The sequence below is a fragment of the Schistocerca americana genome, chromosome 11, assembly GCF_021461395.2.
Source record: "Schistocerca americana isolate TAMUIC-IGC-003095 chromosome 11, iqSchAmer2.1, whole genome shotgun sequence".
Classification (NCBI taxonomy): domain Eukaryota; kingdom Metazoa; phylum Arthropoda; class Insecta; order Orthoptera; family Acrididae; genus Schistocerca; species Schistocerca americana.
The window spans coordinates 96,729,599-96,746,873 of record NC_060129.1 but is presented as its reverse complement, the minus strand read 5'-3'; the positions used below and the strand labels follow the sequence as shown (position 1 = coordinate 96,746,873).

General features: G+C 46.1%; 1 protein-coding gene across 2 annotated transcripts in view; it reads right to left on the bottom strand.

Moving 5' to 3' along the window:
* Window positions 1–17,275, bottom strand: part of LOC124554195 (ankyrin-3-like) — a 78,067-nt gene that overhangs the window by 12,236 nt on the left and 48,556 nt on the right. For both annotated transcript variants that reach the window (XM_047128263.1, XM_047128262.1), the window contains exon 2: window positions 2,668–3,241. In XM_047128263.1, the coding sequence (XP_046984219.1) occupies window positions 2,668–3,230 (563 nt within the window). In that variant the 5' untranslated portion in view covers window positions 3,231–3,241. The remainder of the gene's footprint in view (window positions 1–2,667; window positions 3,242–17,275) is intronic.

Here is a 17,275-nt window from a genome sequence, read left to right as displayed (position 1 = left end):
GCGAAGCCCGTCGACCAGCGACTTGTAGCTTCTTCAGCCACTGGCTGGTGTCTGCTGTGCCGCTGGTACGAACCTGGGAAGGGAGTGACCCAAGGGATCCCTTCCGAGCGAGAGAAGCCGAAGAAGACTTACGCTTCTCCGGCTTAGAAGTGGGGACTGGTGTCCCTGATGGTTTAGTGGGTGCTGCTCCCAAGGTAGATGGTGTGGGATCAACAGCGAGGGAAGGGGCCCCCATTGTCAAGGGGGCAGGTGAGGTCCTCTGACTCTGAGAGCTGACTGTATATCTTGCAGCTGAAGGAGCTGCAGCAGGAGTGACAGTGGAGGCATAAGATGACATCATGCACACGGGATGTAGCCGTTCAAATTTCCGCTTAGCCCCAGTGTAAGTCATTCGGTCCAGGGTCTTATATTCCATGATTTTGCGTTCTTTCTGTGATATTGCAGTCCGGCGAGCAAGGGGAATGAGGCTCTCCACAGTTGACACAGACAGGAGGCGGAGCACATGGAGTATTGGGATGAGATGGGCGTCCACAATCTCGACATGTGAGGCTAGAAGTACAGCAAGAGGACATGTGACCGTACTTCCAGCACTTAAAGCACCGCATCTGGGGAGGGATATAGGGTTTGACGTCACACCGGTAGACCATCACCTTGACCTTCTCTGGTAAGATATCACCTTCAAAGGCCAAGATGAAGGCACCGATAGCTACCTGATTGTCCCTCTGACCCCGATGAACACGCCGGACGAAATGTACACCTAGTCGCTCTAAGTTGGCGCACAGCTCGTCATCGGACTGTAAAAGGAGATCGCGGTGAAAAATAATTCCCTGGACCATATTTAAGCTTTTATGGGGGGTGATAGTAACAAACATCCCCCAACTTCGTACAAGCGAGCAAGGCTCGTGACTGGGCAGAGGATGCCGTTTTTATTAAGACTGACCGTGACCGCATCTTGGACAAGCCCTCCACCTCCCCGAACTTGTCCTCTAAATGATCGACAAAGAACTGAGGCTTCACAGACACAAACGATTCCCCGTCAGCTCTGGTACAGACGAGATACCGGGGCGAATACCTGTCGCTCTCATTCATAGCCTTTCGTTCCTCCCATGGTGTGGCAAGGGAGGGGAACGATTTGGGGTCATGAACGTTACCTTTAAAATGGGCCCTCGAACGCTTAGAGACTGCTGGTGGCTGGCCACCAACAAGAGAAGATGTGCCACGCTTCATTGCATGTCATCCACCCTGATGCCACCTACTCCGACCACGGGCCCTCCCCACGGGCGCCACCCAGTCACAGCAAAGGCCACCTGGCAGGATGGCCATTGCCGGGAGTCCCGATGCCCCAGGGAGATGGGCATCTACTCCTTGGCATACAAGGGGAGTTAACGGCGCAGGCATCAGTAGAGCGATCCCTGTGTTGTCAGGGGGCTACAACCAACAGGGTACATGGCGGCCCCACCACAACGGACTGGCTACCGTGCTGGATGTTAGGTGACATGTGGTCCATGGTCGCCGTCAGTGCAGAAAGTGGCCCTGCACATCGCTTGGCAGAAAGTGCACGCCGGAGCGTATCCATGCCCATGAGATGTAGAGCGGGCAGCACTGCAACGCAACGACGAAGAAGCTGGCGAAAGTTCTCAACGCAAGATGGACACAATGCACCAAGTAAGGCGCCCTTCCCCAATCGGCTCGCTCTTCGGAAAATTTTGAGATATGGAGGTCAAACCCGACAGGGGACCATCACATAAGGCCGAAACGTTTGAGACTCCTTTTAGTCGCCTCTTACGACAGGCAGGAGTACCGCGGGCCTATTCTTACCCCCGAACCCGCAGGGGGGGAAGGCATCAGGTATAGACAACATTCAGTCAGAAGTTCTAAAATCATTGGGGGAGGTGCAAAAGGTCTATTCTCACTGGTGTGTAGAATGTATGAGTCTGGCAATATACAATCTGACTGAGAGAAATATCATCTGCACGATTTGGAAACCTGCAAGAGCAGTGAAGTGTGAGAATTATCGCACAATCAGCTTAACAGCTCAAGCATCCCAGTTGCCAATGAGGACAATATACAGAAGAATGGAAAAGAAAATTGAAGTGACGTTCATAGGATTCGTGGTCCTGGAGAAAGCGTTCAGCAACATCAAGTGGTGCAAGATGTTGGAAATTCTGAGAAAAATACATGTAAGCTATAGGAGAAGTCGAGTAATTTGCAATATGTACAAGAGGCAAGAAGGTAAAATAAGAGTGGAAGACCAAGAATGAAGTACTCAGATTAAAAAGAGTGTCAGACAGGGATGTTCAATCTATACATCGAAGAAGCGATGACGGAAATAATGGAAAGATTGAAGAGTGGAATTAAAATTCAGGGTGAATTGATGTAAGATTTGCTGATGACTGACTCCCTCAGTGACAGTGAAGAAGAATTACAGGGTTTGCTGAATGGAATGAACAGTCTAATGAGTACAGAATATGGAATCAGAGTAAATCAGAGAAAGGCGAAATTGATAAGAAGCAGAAGAAGTGTAAACAATGAGAGACTTACCGACGACTAGTAAGTAGATGACGTTAAGGTGCTATGCAATGTAGGCAGCAAAGAAACCCACGACGAAACAAAGCAAGGACGACGTCAAATTCACAGTAGCACTGCCAAAAAGGGAATCGTGCTTACCTGGCTTCTGCTGGTGGCTCACCGAGCATTCTGCTGACTTCAATCACCTCTTGCGGGTACTCGAGCACAGCGTCTGCCCAGCCCCGTGTGGCCATCACCTGCGGGTGGTCCTTTATGAAGGCGACGGCAGCCCTGGTGGCGTCCGGGCACGAGTGCCTCACAGCCCTGACGGCCGTCGCCGCTGCGGTCTCGACGGCCAACTGCAAGATCAGCTGCCGCTCGCAGGCAGCCTTCAGGGCCGACAAGCCGTACTTGTCGGCCGCCGCCAGCAGCTGGGGGGCCGTGTCGGGCAGCTGGGGGGCCTGCAGGGTATATGTGTAGGCCACCAGGAGCCTGAGCACCGGGCCCTCCACGTCGTCGATGCTCACCTGGCCGCAGCTGGCTTCCAGCATGTTGTGCGCGAACATAGCTTTGAACACTGGGCTCGCGGCCGCCAACACCGCCCTGTGAGCCGCCACCCTCGTCTCGCCCGCCACTAGTGTTACCAGGGCGTCTTCACCCCCGTCTAGCAGGGCGGCCAGGGCCTCAGTTGTGGTGTTCTGAACCTCCGTAACTGCCGACATGGTGGATGGTCCTGAAACACAGTGCCACTGAGCAGCCCTCACACTGCACCCTCAACACTTGTACGAGGCGCATCCAGACCTATATGAAACAACGGCTATTAAAGTGTTGTACAGCCTAAATCAATTGCAACGTCACCAGTTTCCTTCAAATGAAAAGGGTCCGTACTGCTTCGTGATCACCTAAGGTTTGTAACTACCAGCGTCGTACTATGATAGACTGCTTTCACCTTCTACAAATGTTATCGTTCTCAGTCAAAACATGGTTTATTTATGTCATAGCAAAAAAATTGGCAAAGCAACAAACTTCTTTCAGCCCTGAAGTTACACGACATATTTAAATCCAAGCTCGTACCACCTCTGAGAAAAATTTTCTTCCTCCTTATCTTAGGTTCCTCAGATCCGTGACACCTCATCAGAAGCAATGTACATGTAAAGCAGAAATCGGTTTCCTTGGTGAATTTCTCAGGGCAGGCACGATTACACTTGACCTGCCATGGTGGCCAAGCGGTTCTAGTCGCTTCAATCCGGAACCGCGCGCCTGCTATGGTCGCAGGTTAGAATCCTGCCTCTGGCATCGATGTGTGTGATATCCTTAGGTTAGTTAGGTTTAAGTAGTTCTATTGGACTGATGACCTCTGATGTTAAGTCCCATAGTGCTCAGAGCCATTTGAACCGTTTTGAACCACTGTAACAGTCTAAATTCATTGGTATGTTTAAATCTCTGTTGAACAGATTGATATCTGCGTCTTCTTTCTTAAGAAAAAGATGCAGCGCCCACCTCTGTCGTAAAGAATGCTGCATAATACAATCATAAATCATGTCGCCATTTTATCCGATTGTTGCGAGCTATGGTGTACCAAGGTATTTCCAGGTTGAGCAGTTTAGGAAGGAAACTCGTTGCCTCCATTTCCAGAACGTGTGTTGTGGAACTTTCACACAAATATGTATTTGTATCTCCTTTTGGCGTGGACGTGTTTGTATAGCATCTTTGCCCCACAGAACGTTCGGATACTTATTAGATGACTGATACGTCATGGCTAAACCAAAGTAAGCTCTATCACAGCTCCGATATCACTCTTGACTCTCCTGGTCGTATGAGGGGCAAACGACGGAGTCAGTGAAATAGTTCCACACCCTACAGTGTAAACTGGTTTCCGAAATTCAGACAAGTGGGTTTCGCGAGCACGGCGTCCACTTTTTTCGAAACGTGCCGACTTAGCATCTCCATTCCACCAGCGTAAGACGTCTGCCGGACCGTTACGGTGCCAGGAGAGCGCCTAAGAATTCGTCCCAAGGCTTCTGTCACGCCAGCTCGACGTGGATGGAGACGCCGAGGCAGTGTTGAACAGAGCGTAGCGCCGGAGGTCAGCGCAGGGTCGCAGGCCAACACGTAAACTGCAGGCTTCTGGAAGCCACCCGACCAACCCAAGTCTTCCTTTCCCATCCCTCATTAGTTAATTGTACATTTGCTTCCGTTTTACATCGCTATGTGGTTTTTTCGCCTCCCCATTCCGAGTATGCACTCAATGTTATAGGCTCAAAACTTTGGACACTGGCGTTGTAATCGCATAATGAACGACTTTTACTGTTGTTTACAGGTATTGTTACCGTATTTTCCTACATCCAAGTGGTGCCGCATGTAAATAAACGAAGCGGTAAAAGCTGTAAAGTCGTTTACATTTCCATACAGTCTTCGAGCATCGATATGTTCCTCGTCTAAGAATCTGACGTCATTGTCTTATACATCTTTAATGTATCCTGAGATCAGTGGTGTAGTATTCTACTTTATTGTGACACTCGCAACACGACTGTAGTTTACACTGAGATTTCACGGATTCTTTCACTCAAACGGTTTTCTAAGTAATCACAAATTTGCCAAGATACTGAGCGGGATAGCGTGTGAATTATTAGTAGACAGAGAGCCATGGTCCCGATCACCTTCAGCATATTTTGGAGACACAATCTTCGTGCGTGTCGGCGCCATGTAACCGGCAGAGAAACGTGTGTGAAATGCAAGTAGTGGACTGGACATGCGGGGCGCGGCGGTGAGACACTCTGGGCTCACATTCGGGAGGACAATGGTTCGACCACACACCATGCAGTGGTCTGCAGCAGGTCTGCAGACAGAGGGCCAATCAGTGGATGTGGCTGCTTGTCATTTGTGTCTTCTGCACCGGTTTTCTGTTTGCTGTCCACCCACACAGGTTTTTCTTCATAGAGTCTCTCTCGTTGGAGTGCCGTGATGGTGCCCTAGAAGAGGCATGACCTTTAAGGTAGCCATACCGGTCTTCATTACCGAATGTTCCACAAATTCCAACAGGTATTTAGCTGTGTGTCTCATTTCCCAGGAAAACCATGAGGAAGTGGTCTCATTTCGTCCATCATTAAAGTTGTTTACAAGCTTTCCAATGAGTACGACGTGCATTAAACTACTTTTCACTATTTATATAATTTCCAATGGTGGTGATTTTTTCTTCTACAGTGTAATTTCCTTTTGTGGGTCACACAAGTCAAACGATTTCACGGTGCCATCAATTTGGAATCTTTACAGTCGCCTCATCAGTATGAATTGCAATCTTCTTTATTCTTTTTCCATCGAAATTCGAAATTAATCAGCAAAAGCACTCTACGCCCTCTCGAATGTTTTTTATTAATGAGTAAACATTTGGCTGAGCTTTCGATATTAATAGATCACTTTCTTCCACCCCTCAGAGGCTTTTTCGATGTGATGGGGCCTTCCACTGTAATTCCACATGTCTGATGGCATCTGGTCTTTATCAACCAACTAGTCCAGAAATAGTCACATAATCGACGAAACTAATTTTTCAGACAGTATTTTCTAAATAGACAGCCAACCATGATCCAATATTTCTAAGACAATATATCGTACTCTGAATAGATTGTTAGATAACAATGTCTTTCTTCGTTTCGTTAAGAGGGGACTTCTTTCCACGTCGTTGATTAACATGAAAATTGCAACTCGTAATCTCTGGTTCAGGAAATAAATTTCCAGCTGATTGGAATGGACATTAGCAATTTCCAGAGTCATTATGAGAGAAGCAGGGTTCCATCCGAGCACATTTTTACTTGTTAAGTAATAGTAAATATTTGGACTATGTAGTACGTCTGAAATAATGAGGTGCATTCTGACTCCTAGCGTGTACACAATTGTCTTTCATGATTCAAACCAACTGTTAGTGGTTAAATTGTGCTCTGTGCGAAATTCTGGCAGGCAGCTTCCCCTTACATTCCCTTACTTCAATTCTTTTCTCCTCCAACTTTTCTTCCGCTTCGTATTCTGCCTATCGATTTCGAGTGCCCCATCACAAGTTTTCATCTCGTTTAACGATCTGACCAATTTCTTTTCTCTCAAAAAGCATTTCCTTAATCTCTTCGTCATTTTCGGAGCCAGTTGACGTGCAGGCCAGTACTTCTGTAACTGGTTTGGCTGTGTGTCTGTCCTGGCTGTGGTAGCCACTTCACTGTGCAGCTCAGACGGCAATAAGATGTTAGTGTTTTCGGCCGAGAACGATATTAAACAAATTTCCAGTGACGTCAGGGAGAAATCTAGGGAGGAGTTATTCTCAAACACACGCATTTCTTGCTACCAGATGCCGAGACGAAGACAGGCATTGTGAAGAATCTAGCCACACCAAGATGGAGGACCCAGATTAAAATACGTAAGCACAATCATCGTCCAACTGAGCTACTTATAAAATTACGGGGGCGTTCGATCTGCAACGCTACACTTTTTTCTCGGCCAATTTCTGTTGGGAAAATGCGGAATTTGTGAGACATCGTGGAATATTCCCGCTTCAGCCTCTACAGATTCATGGAATTCCATCAGCTGACAGCACTGTATGCAGCCTCCAAAATGGCGTCTGTAAAGGAGGTGCGACCCAAGCTAAGAGCTGTCACGAGTTTCTTTCGGATGAAAACCACAGCATCGGAGATCTTCATATCAGCTTCAAGAATGTCTGAGGAGAGTTGGCAGTGAACAGAAGCACCGCGAGTCGTAGTGCGAGGTGTCTGTCATCGTCAGAAGAGCTCACTGGTGATCAACGCCTAGCCTAGCAGCGCCATCGTCGCAGCAAGGTGGTGCATATCTGGCCGACCCCCGCGTGTCGGTCAGCTGCAGACGGCTGTGACTCCTGCGATGTGGGAACGTGCTCTCCTTCAAGGTGACCGGTGGATCACTCAGAGCTGAACAACCCGCATCTCGCACCTCGCACCTTCCGACTTCCGTCTGTTTGGTCCGACGAAGGATGCACTCCACGGCAAGCAGTACACGGATGACGGGCAGGTCACTGATGCAGCAAGACGTGAGTGGCTAATCGACTGTTTATTCACTCGGTCAGTTTTATCAGTTGAACGAAACAACCAGATGAAACTGGCCATGTCAGCTGTATGAACACTTTTTCAACCACTCTCTGGGTTTGCAATGTAGCTAAATATTACGAATTGTCATCTTACATCGAAAGCGTAGCATACCACGGAGCTGGGAGGAGAGCAGAATTTTGGTTCTCGCGCTGGCACAGCTGATTTCAAGTGAATAACTTCAGTACTTTCAGAGATATAAATTTTTACCTAAGGGACGACTGTGATGGATTCATCTATAGCATCAACTGAAACTACAACCAGAAGTACACGTCCACAAGATCTAATTGCCTGGAATTTTCTTTCGTTTCATTGCAACAGATTTCTGACTAAATAAAAAGTACTTTGGAAAATAATTATTTCATAGTGTTTTGGTTATTTAAGTGTTTTGCAGGGTCTGAGGACATACATTGAAATTTTATGGAAATTAAGTAAATCTATATGTGAGAAAGTTTCTTGTACAATAGTAGAATTTTTGGCGTATGCCCGACTTAGGTTGATTTTGTAAAAGGCAGCCAGAAGGGGGGTTGAGTATTAAATTTGTAAGTAATTTATGTTGCGGAATGGAATCTAATTTTGTCTTCATTATTTAGTTTCGGAATTACATGATTTCTCGTCTAAATCACCTGCAGTAATCTGATTGGCTGACATAAAAATAGCTGAAGTATACAAGTGCTCGAAATGATCTGATTGGCTGTTTAACATATTAGCCAATAGGAATTAAGCATATCCCGTGCGTACGAGTATGGCTTTGTGCCTCCTATCTAGGAGTCAATTAAGTCTTCTGGTAAACGCCTGTGTTAAATCGCGCTGATCAAATTTATTCCAAAATAAAGAAATTTGCGCGTTTTATTGCTTCTCTTGCCGTTGACAAAGAGCGGCTACAGTACTGAATATTTTGTGAGAGCTTGAGATTTGTGAGTGATTTATTTTAGGAGATATTCGCACGTGAACATTTTATTTCGTACACAAACACTGCGCGGCGTGTTTCGTACAGATTACGAGACATTATATGCATTATAGGAATGTTTCTATACTGAGTCTGGGTGAGTGATTTCACTGACTTTTGTTTTCAAGGTTTATTGGAATGCCGCAATTGTTAAATCAGCCCAGAATTTTGTCATTCTGCATGCTTTTCGAGGAGCTAAGGACTGCACTGGGTGCAGGTGATTTTTGGAGGAGACAATATTCCATAAAACCACATTTAGAAAGCCTGTAGAGCCAACGTCAAATCCTGACTCTGCGAATACATCACAACTCCATTCGTATTGCTCTCGCACAGATCACGAAGACAAGTTTAGACTGAATACTGCACACACACACACACACACACACACACACACACACACACACACACAGAGGCACTTTAATGATTCTTCACACACCCCTGAACGTGAATGGACCATGAGAAACTCCTAACAAGTGATACGATCGATGTACCCACTGCCATGCACTTCAGTCGTTACAAGGGTGTAGATAAATGAGACTCAGTTTGGGAGGAGGAAGAATCACACTATCTTTTAAGGGACTGTAACTGATTGGTTCCTCCAATAAATGTAAGGGCGTTGCTGCTCACACGTAAACAACTCGGCTAATACATAACGAGTCCGTAATTATGAGCAATACAATACATCATCCATCCGCGGTAACTATAGACATTGCATTACTGTACTGAAACTTCCTGCAGAGCTGAAAGGAACATTTAGAACTTAAAGGTCGTTAAATACTGGAAGAAACCCATAGTGTGGCTTTTTCAGTCCTTATTACGACCATGTGCTCCCTCTGAACGTCATCACTTCATCAGCGCACACAAATGCAACTGTGAGGCTACATAAATGGACGGCTGTGTGTCTATCAAACGTCAGTTTTCGTCATTTGGTTTTTTTCCCTGTATGCAGACATCGTCCTTAAAGGACTGCTTAAAACCTGTAGGTGTCTCAAAGTCAGACCCCTTGTCAGTGAAGAGACGTCGAATGACTAATCAGTTGAGTGGAAAAAGCTAGTCAAAAGTCAAGACGTATAGATTACATTTACCAAATCACCCACCAAATGTCTGAAGTACGGTAAGCTGCAATCATTCCGGAGTGTTATACATGTGAGAAACAGATTTCCTCTGGAAAAAATTAACAGCAGCTACTGCACCTTACAAACACATTTTCTTTTGCGAACTTCCAGCACGCTGCAGTACCTTAGGGCAACAACTACTATTCATCAGTACATAAAAAACCAGCCCAAGTTGTAAATTTTTACATTTTATTCATTCGATGAGCAGTTTCGAGCCGAGACCCATTTTGAAATCTTCATAACATAATCGGAGATGGCATTTCCGAAAATACCAATATGCAACAAACATTTTTGACATGTTCGTAAATGCTATTTTTGACTTATGATGATTTGAAAATGGGTCTCGGCCCGAAATTAGTCATCGAATAAATTAAAAGTAAAAATTTGCTACTCTGACTGGTTTCCCATTCTACTGACTTTGCCACGAGTTTTTGGTCGTACGTTTGTCTGTATACTAAGTGCCTCTGAAAAACCTACACGAGGCAAAATTCTAACTTCAACAAAAGCCAAACTGAAGAATCGTTGATCTCGCAAACTAAGAATCAAAAGTAGTCTTGCCTCACCTGGGTTCCGCGAGTTCCGGAACCTGTACAGAAAAATGGAGTAGACAGCAACATGAACATCATTTCCGCCCTTTTTATTGCTCATGAAAGCCACACATTGCATGATGTACCACCACAGAGCGAGACCTTCAGAGGTGGTGGTCCAGATTGTAATACCTCTAATACCCAGTAGCACGTCCTCTTGCATTGATGCATGCCTGTATTCGTCGTGGCATACCATCCACAAGTTCATCAAGGCACTGTTGGTCCAGATTGTCCCCCTCCTCTATGACGATTCGGCGTAGATCCGTCAGTGTGGTAGGTGGGTTACGTCCTCCATAAACAGCCCTTTTCAATCAGTCCCAGGCATGTTTGGTAGGGTTCATGTCTGGAGAACGTGCTCGCCACTAGTCGAGCGATGTCGTTATCCTGATGGAAGTCATTCACAATATCTACACGATGGGGGCGCGAATTGTCGTCCATCAAGACGAATGCCTCGCCAATATGCTACAGATATGGCTGCATTATCGGTCGGAGAATAGCATTCACGTATCGTACAGCCGTTACGGCGCCTTCCGTTACCACCAGCGGCATACGTCGGTCGGCCCACCACGTAATGCCACCCCATAACAGCAGCGAACCTCCACCTTGCTGCACTCGCTGGACAGTGTGCCTAAGGTGTTCAGACTGACCGGGTTGTCTCCAAACACGTCTCGGGCAATTGTCTGATTGAAGGCATATGCGACACTCATCAGTGAAGAGAACGTGATGCCAATCCTGAGTGTTCCATTTGGCATGTTGTTGGGCCCATCTGTTCCACGCTGCACGGTCTCGTGGTTACAAAGATGGACGTCGCGGTGGACGTCGGGAGTGAAGTTACGCATCATGCAGTCTATTGCGCACAGTGAGTCTTAACACGACGTCCTGTGGCTGCACGAAAAGCATTATTCAACATGGTGGCGTTGCTGTCAGAGTTATTGCGACGCATAATCCGTAGGCAGCGGTCACGCACTGCGGCCTGAGCGAGGCACGTCATGGACAGTTCCTGTCTCTCTGTATCTCGTGTATGTCCGAACAACATCGCTTTGGTTCACTCCGAGACGCCTGGACACTTTCCTTGTTGAGAGCCCTTCCCGGCACCAAGCGACAATGAGGACGCGATCGAACCGCGGTATTTACCGTCTAGGCATGGCTGAACTACATAGAACACGAGCCGTGTACTTCCTTCCAGGTGGAATGGCTGGAACTGATTGGCTGTCGGACCCCCTGCGTCTAATAGGCGCTGCCCATGCATCGTTGTTTACATTTTTGGGTTGGTTTGGTGACGTCTCTGAACAGTCAAAGGGACTGTGTCTGTGATACGATATCAACAGTGAACGTCTATCTTGAGGAGTTCTGGGAACCGCTAAACTTTTGGTGTGTGTGTGGGGGGGGGGGGGGGGGTAGGAGGGGGGGGGGGTTGTAGTTACAGTCACCGCACGAGAGGGCTCCCATGAAAAGTGAGCCATGGTAGAGCAATGAAACAACGTTGAAACATTTGTGAGGACATGGGGAATAGCAACAGTGAACAAACCAATTAAAAATCGCATTTTAATTTCCACATGAGAGGGTAAACGTCGTTAATTGCGTTCAGTGTTTGCATTCCACGTTACGAACTTCGGTCAGTGTGAAGACCACCTGCATCCACGACAGCCTGGAACCGCCCTAGAGGTACCATTCCACGGCTGTTCACGGCGCTTCGCGAACGGCGGGCCGTGGGATGTCCAGCTGCCGCGACACAGCTCGCGCACTGCGTGGGAGTCGCACATCGCGGCCAGCATTCTCAGCCACGGCAGCAGCAACTTCTTCAACAGTCTGGGGCGCAATCGGCTGTCGGCCTTTCTCAGGAGCAGTTCCCTAGTCGCCATTACTTGAACCACTTTGGTCATTAACGGTGCGGAAAGAAGACCTCTCTGTATTCCGTTAATGCGTCAATACTCTAAGAGGAGCACCACTACTGCTGAAGCATCGATAAAACATCTTTCCGTGCTCACCTTGTGCAGATTCATGTTTAATTTATAAAGGGTAATGGATCGGGATAGAGATGAGATATAGCAAGGTGCTTTAGATGAAAGTTGTAGGTGCCATAAAGGGTCTACCATTGCTACTAATTGACACAACCTCGAACGTGATTTTCAAGGTCATTTGGAGGTCAAAGTGATGTTTAGAATGGGAAACCAAGTTTTTCATTCAAAATTTAAAGGAGCAGCAAATTCCAGGAATAAAATGGCACATAATTCAAGGTCGTGGCTAGGTTCAATGAAGATAAAATCATGTTTTTCGTTCTAGTATGGATTAATTCACAATACGGAAGATGCAGCAAAATTCAATGTTAGATACAAACTGGAAGGCGCATAAAGGATCATTTATCATTACCAATAATGAAGGTCTTACAGATAATTATAGGTCATTCTCAAGTTGTCTTCTGTTTCATGGAAATTCCAATTAGTGACGTTGGATATGGAAAATCGAGAAGAGATTTGGCCTTTATGTTTCAGTTAACATGTTTATTGGAAAAAATAAATGAATCATTAAGTATAAATGTGATTTGGACGTTTGGAAGACAGAACATGTATAAATAAACCTGAGATCACTGGTTTGCAAGTCACTGAGCGAGTCCCTCGCCTGTTCTTCCCTCAGGACACCTCTTCTGGTTTGTATCTAACATTGTATTCTGCTGTATCCCTCCTATATTCAGAGTTAATCCATGCTAGATCTGAAGACGTATTTGCTTGTTCGACCTGCACTGAACCTTGCCATGACCAATAATTTATCATTTTCCACGTAAAATCTTTCTAATCTTAACTCCAATATTAGGATTTCATTTTAAAAAATCACTTTAACCACCAAATGACGTTCACAGTTACGGCCATTAGTAGCAATGCGTGGCCCCCTTTGACACATATAACTTGTATCTCAAACACCTAGCTATATCTAGTCTCTATCCCGAGCTCGGTTGGAAAACCAGTTCTAAGCAAAGAAGGGAAAGCAGGAAGGTGGAAGGTGGAAGGAGTATACAGAGGGCCTATAAAGGGGCGATGTTCTGGAGAACAATATTATGGAAATGGAAGAGGATGTAGATGAAATGAGAGGTATGATACTGCGTGAAGAGTTTGACAGAGCACTGTGAGACATAAGCCGAAACAAGGCCCTGGGAGTAGACAACATTCCATTAGAACTTCTGACAGCCTTGGGAGAGCCATTCCTGACAAAACTCTACCATCTGGTGACCGAGATGTATGAAACAGGCGAAATTCCCTCAGACTTCAAGAAGAATATAATAATTCCAATCCCAAAGAAAGCAGGAGTTGACAGATGTGAAAATTACCGAACTATCAGTTTAATAAGTCACAGCTGCAAAATACTAACGCGAATTCTTTACAGACGAATGGAAAAAATGGTAGAAGCCGACCTCGGGGAAGATCAGTTTGGATTCCGTAGAAATGTTGGAACATGTGAGGCAATACTGACCTTACGACTTATCTTAGAAGAAAGATTAAGAAAAGGCAAACCTATGTTTCTAGCATTTGTAGACTTAGAGAAAGCTTTTGACAATGTTAACTGGAATACTCTCTTTCAAATTCTGATGGTGGCAGGGGTAAAATACAGGGAGCGAAAGGCTATTTACAATTTGTACAGAAACCAGATGGCAGTTATAAGAGTCGAGGGGCATGAAAGGGAAGCAGTGCTTGGGAAAGGAGATAGACAGGGTTGTAGCCTCTCCCCGATGTTATTCAATCTGTATATTGAGCAAGCAGTAATGGAAACAAAAGAAAAGTTCGGAGTAGGTATTAAAATTCATGGAGAAGAAGTAAAAACTTTGAGGTTTGCCGATGACATTGTAATTCTGTCAGAGACAGCAAAGGACTTGCAAGAGCAGTTAAACGGAATTGACAGTGTCTTAAAATGAGGATATAAGATGAACATTAACAAAAGCGAAACGAGGATAATGGAATGCAGTCGAATAAAGTCGGGTGATGCTGAGGGAATCAGATTAGGAAATGAGGCACTTAAAAGTAGTAAAGGAGATTTGCTATTTGGGGAGCAAAATAACTGATGATGGTCGAAGTATAGAGGATATAAAATGTAGACTGGCAATAGCAAGGAAAGCGTTCCTGAAAAAGAGAAATTTGTTATCATCGAGTATAGATTTAAGTGTCAGGAAGTCGTTTCTGAAAGTATTTGTATGGAGTGTGGCCATGTATGGAAGTGAAAAATGGACAATAAATAGTTTGGACAAGAAGAGAATAGAAGCTTTCGAAATGTGGTGCTACAGAAGAATGCTGAAGATTAGATGGGTGTATCACATAACTAATGAGGAGGTATTGAATTTAATTGGGGAGAAGAAGAGTTTGTGGCACAACTTGACAAGAAGAAGAGATCGGTTGGTAGGACATGTTCTAAGGCATCAAGGGATCACCAATTTAGTACTGGAGGGCAGTGGAGGGTAAAAATGGTAGAGGGAGACCAAGAGGTGAATACACTAAGCAGATTCAGAAGTATGTAGGCTGCAGTACGTACTGGCAGATGAAGCAGCTTGCACAGGATAGAGTAGCATAGAGAGCTACATCAAACCAGTCTCAGGACTGAAAACCACAACAACAACAATCTGACTCCCTTTGGGGCTGCATTTTCAGCAAAACAGAAATACGTATTTTTTTTAATTATTTTCTGACTGAGAAAGCAGTTTCCAGTTTTCAGAACATCCTTCATTCCCCTTTTCACCCTCTTCCGGATTGAAATTTGGGGCAATACCTTCCTAGACGACGCGTACAGTGTAAGGTCCGCACCCCCTGGAGACTTCGAGTTCCTCACCTTATCTGACCTGACCCCGTCTAGCAGGGAAGAGGCGAGGAGCGTCCCACACAGCACATCCTACAGCGACTCATGTTCGCGGTCGGTGCTGCAGTGTCTGCAGTCTGTGGTTAGCGTCCCAGGTTCGATTCCCGACAGAGTCGCTAGTTTCCTTCTCTCGGGGTCTGGGTGTCTGCGCCGCCCCCATAACTTCAGCTCATCTCCACCGCCGGGCAGATCGGCCGAGTCGCGTGAAACGGGACGGCTTTCTCCTACCCGCCGAACAACCCCGCGTGCAAATCTCCCGGCCAACACAGCCACGTCAGTCCGTTTCCATGGCTCCACAGCTCAGTCGGTAAAAACTAAACCGTTGTAGGACCACTCTAATAAGAGTGTGTGTGTGTGTGTGTGTGTGTGTGTGTGTGAGTGTGTCCGCGCCAGTCCACAGAGAACTTTTACTGTATCTATACCGGAACGAAAAGTTTATACAATTACTGTTGTGAAATTATGCCAACTTGTACACTCCTGTATGATTTATACAAGCTGAAGGAAACGTTCTTCTGCCTAAAAACTTCCTGTGGCGTACACATTTTTACGCCCCCAATGTTTTCCGACTCAGCGTGAAACATCGCTTTCGAACGATATGAAGCACACAAAATGCACCGTCATGAATGTAACTGTATACCGTCACGTGCATAACCGTAATACGTTACGGTGCTCTTTTCCAACACACTTCTCGTGTATCAATCAAATGTAAACATAAAGCACCACAAAATTAATATTGTGATGGGGCATGTAGTGAAACTAAGTAACCACCTACAGATCCAAACGTGAGACGATTTTGCGGAATGTGGTGGTGGGTACTTTGTTCACCGAAGCCGTTCTTCGCTGCGCCGTGACGTCAGTCTCGCTGCTACCTCCACTCCCTCCCCCCCCCCCCCTCACCGGTGTGCTCGCAGCAGCCGGTTTCCAACAGCCTCGCCGCGTGACGTCACCCGCTGACCCTGGACTGGCGACTCGCAGTTGTCTGCACTGCGCGGACGCCCGCTTCCTGCCCACAAACCGCTGTTCCGCCGTGCCACGCGTCTCCTCGACGCTTCCAGGCTTGCAGCGAAATGACGTCGACGAGAAAAATCGAGAAACTGCGGCCAATAAAGACGCCTTACCGAGGGTCACCCTACCCACGCGCCATTCGCGAGCGCAACAGGAGTGAAAAGACAATATCAAGAGAAATCTTGTGGAGATTAGTATTGTAGTTGGCACTAATGCCCGCTGTGATACTATCCGAAACTGACAGGGTCCCCTCTCCGTTGGTAATTATTGCAGTATTACATCGGCTGCATTCTAGAGCACGGATCGACCAGAAATACGAGGGTATTTTACTCAGCAAGCACGTACTCCAAGCTATATTACCTATTTCATCGTCAACACTGTCATAGTTCGACTTCTTAACGTACAATAACATCTGTTTCGTAAAAAAGCATTTCTGAGGGAACCCGTAATTCTCTCTCGTTTCTGTTCTGCCCCTTAATAGCAAGCTGAATCTATCCTACATACATCATGACCTGTATAAAGGTCAAAGCTGCATGTCGCTGCCTTCCGGTATCACCAAAACAACGAGAAAACTCGTTCGTTCTGAGATTAAACTGAGCACATAGAATAGTCGCCCAGAACAAGTTTGCAACCCTCATTTTTACAGAAGTTGGGTTTTACATGGAAAAAGGTTGTTAACAGTAATTGGCGCAAGGTAGGGATACCGGAACTGTCTACTAATTCTTGTGTTGGCGTCAGATTGCCAAGTTTGCGTTGGGCAGAACGATGGTGTATCCGTACGTAAGATGGCGAACACAACCAGTACAATTCTTACAGCCAGTGCTCAAAAACCGGTCACCTCTACACGACATGACTGAAGAAGTCTGGTGTCTGAGTATAGAACTGTAGCGCGTCTGCGGAATTATGTGCTTTGCATCGTCCGCCATGTTGTAGTTCGGCAAACGTATTTCCATCGGTCCGTACGTGATAAAGAATTGCAGACCCATTTCTTGTTTTGAACTTGATGTCAACATGTGATGTAATAGCCTGATGTGGGAACGAACTCCGGAAGTATTTCCTTTTCGTGTTCTAGTGGCATTTCCTAGCAGTCATGTTGCAGTTTGGCAAGAAACGAAATACGAGCACCTACGGCTGGCACGACCTGACAGCTGAAGTTCAACATGGAGGAAGTACAGA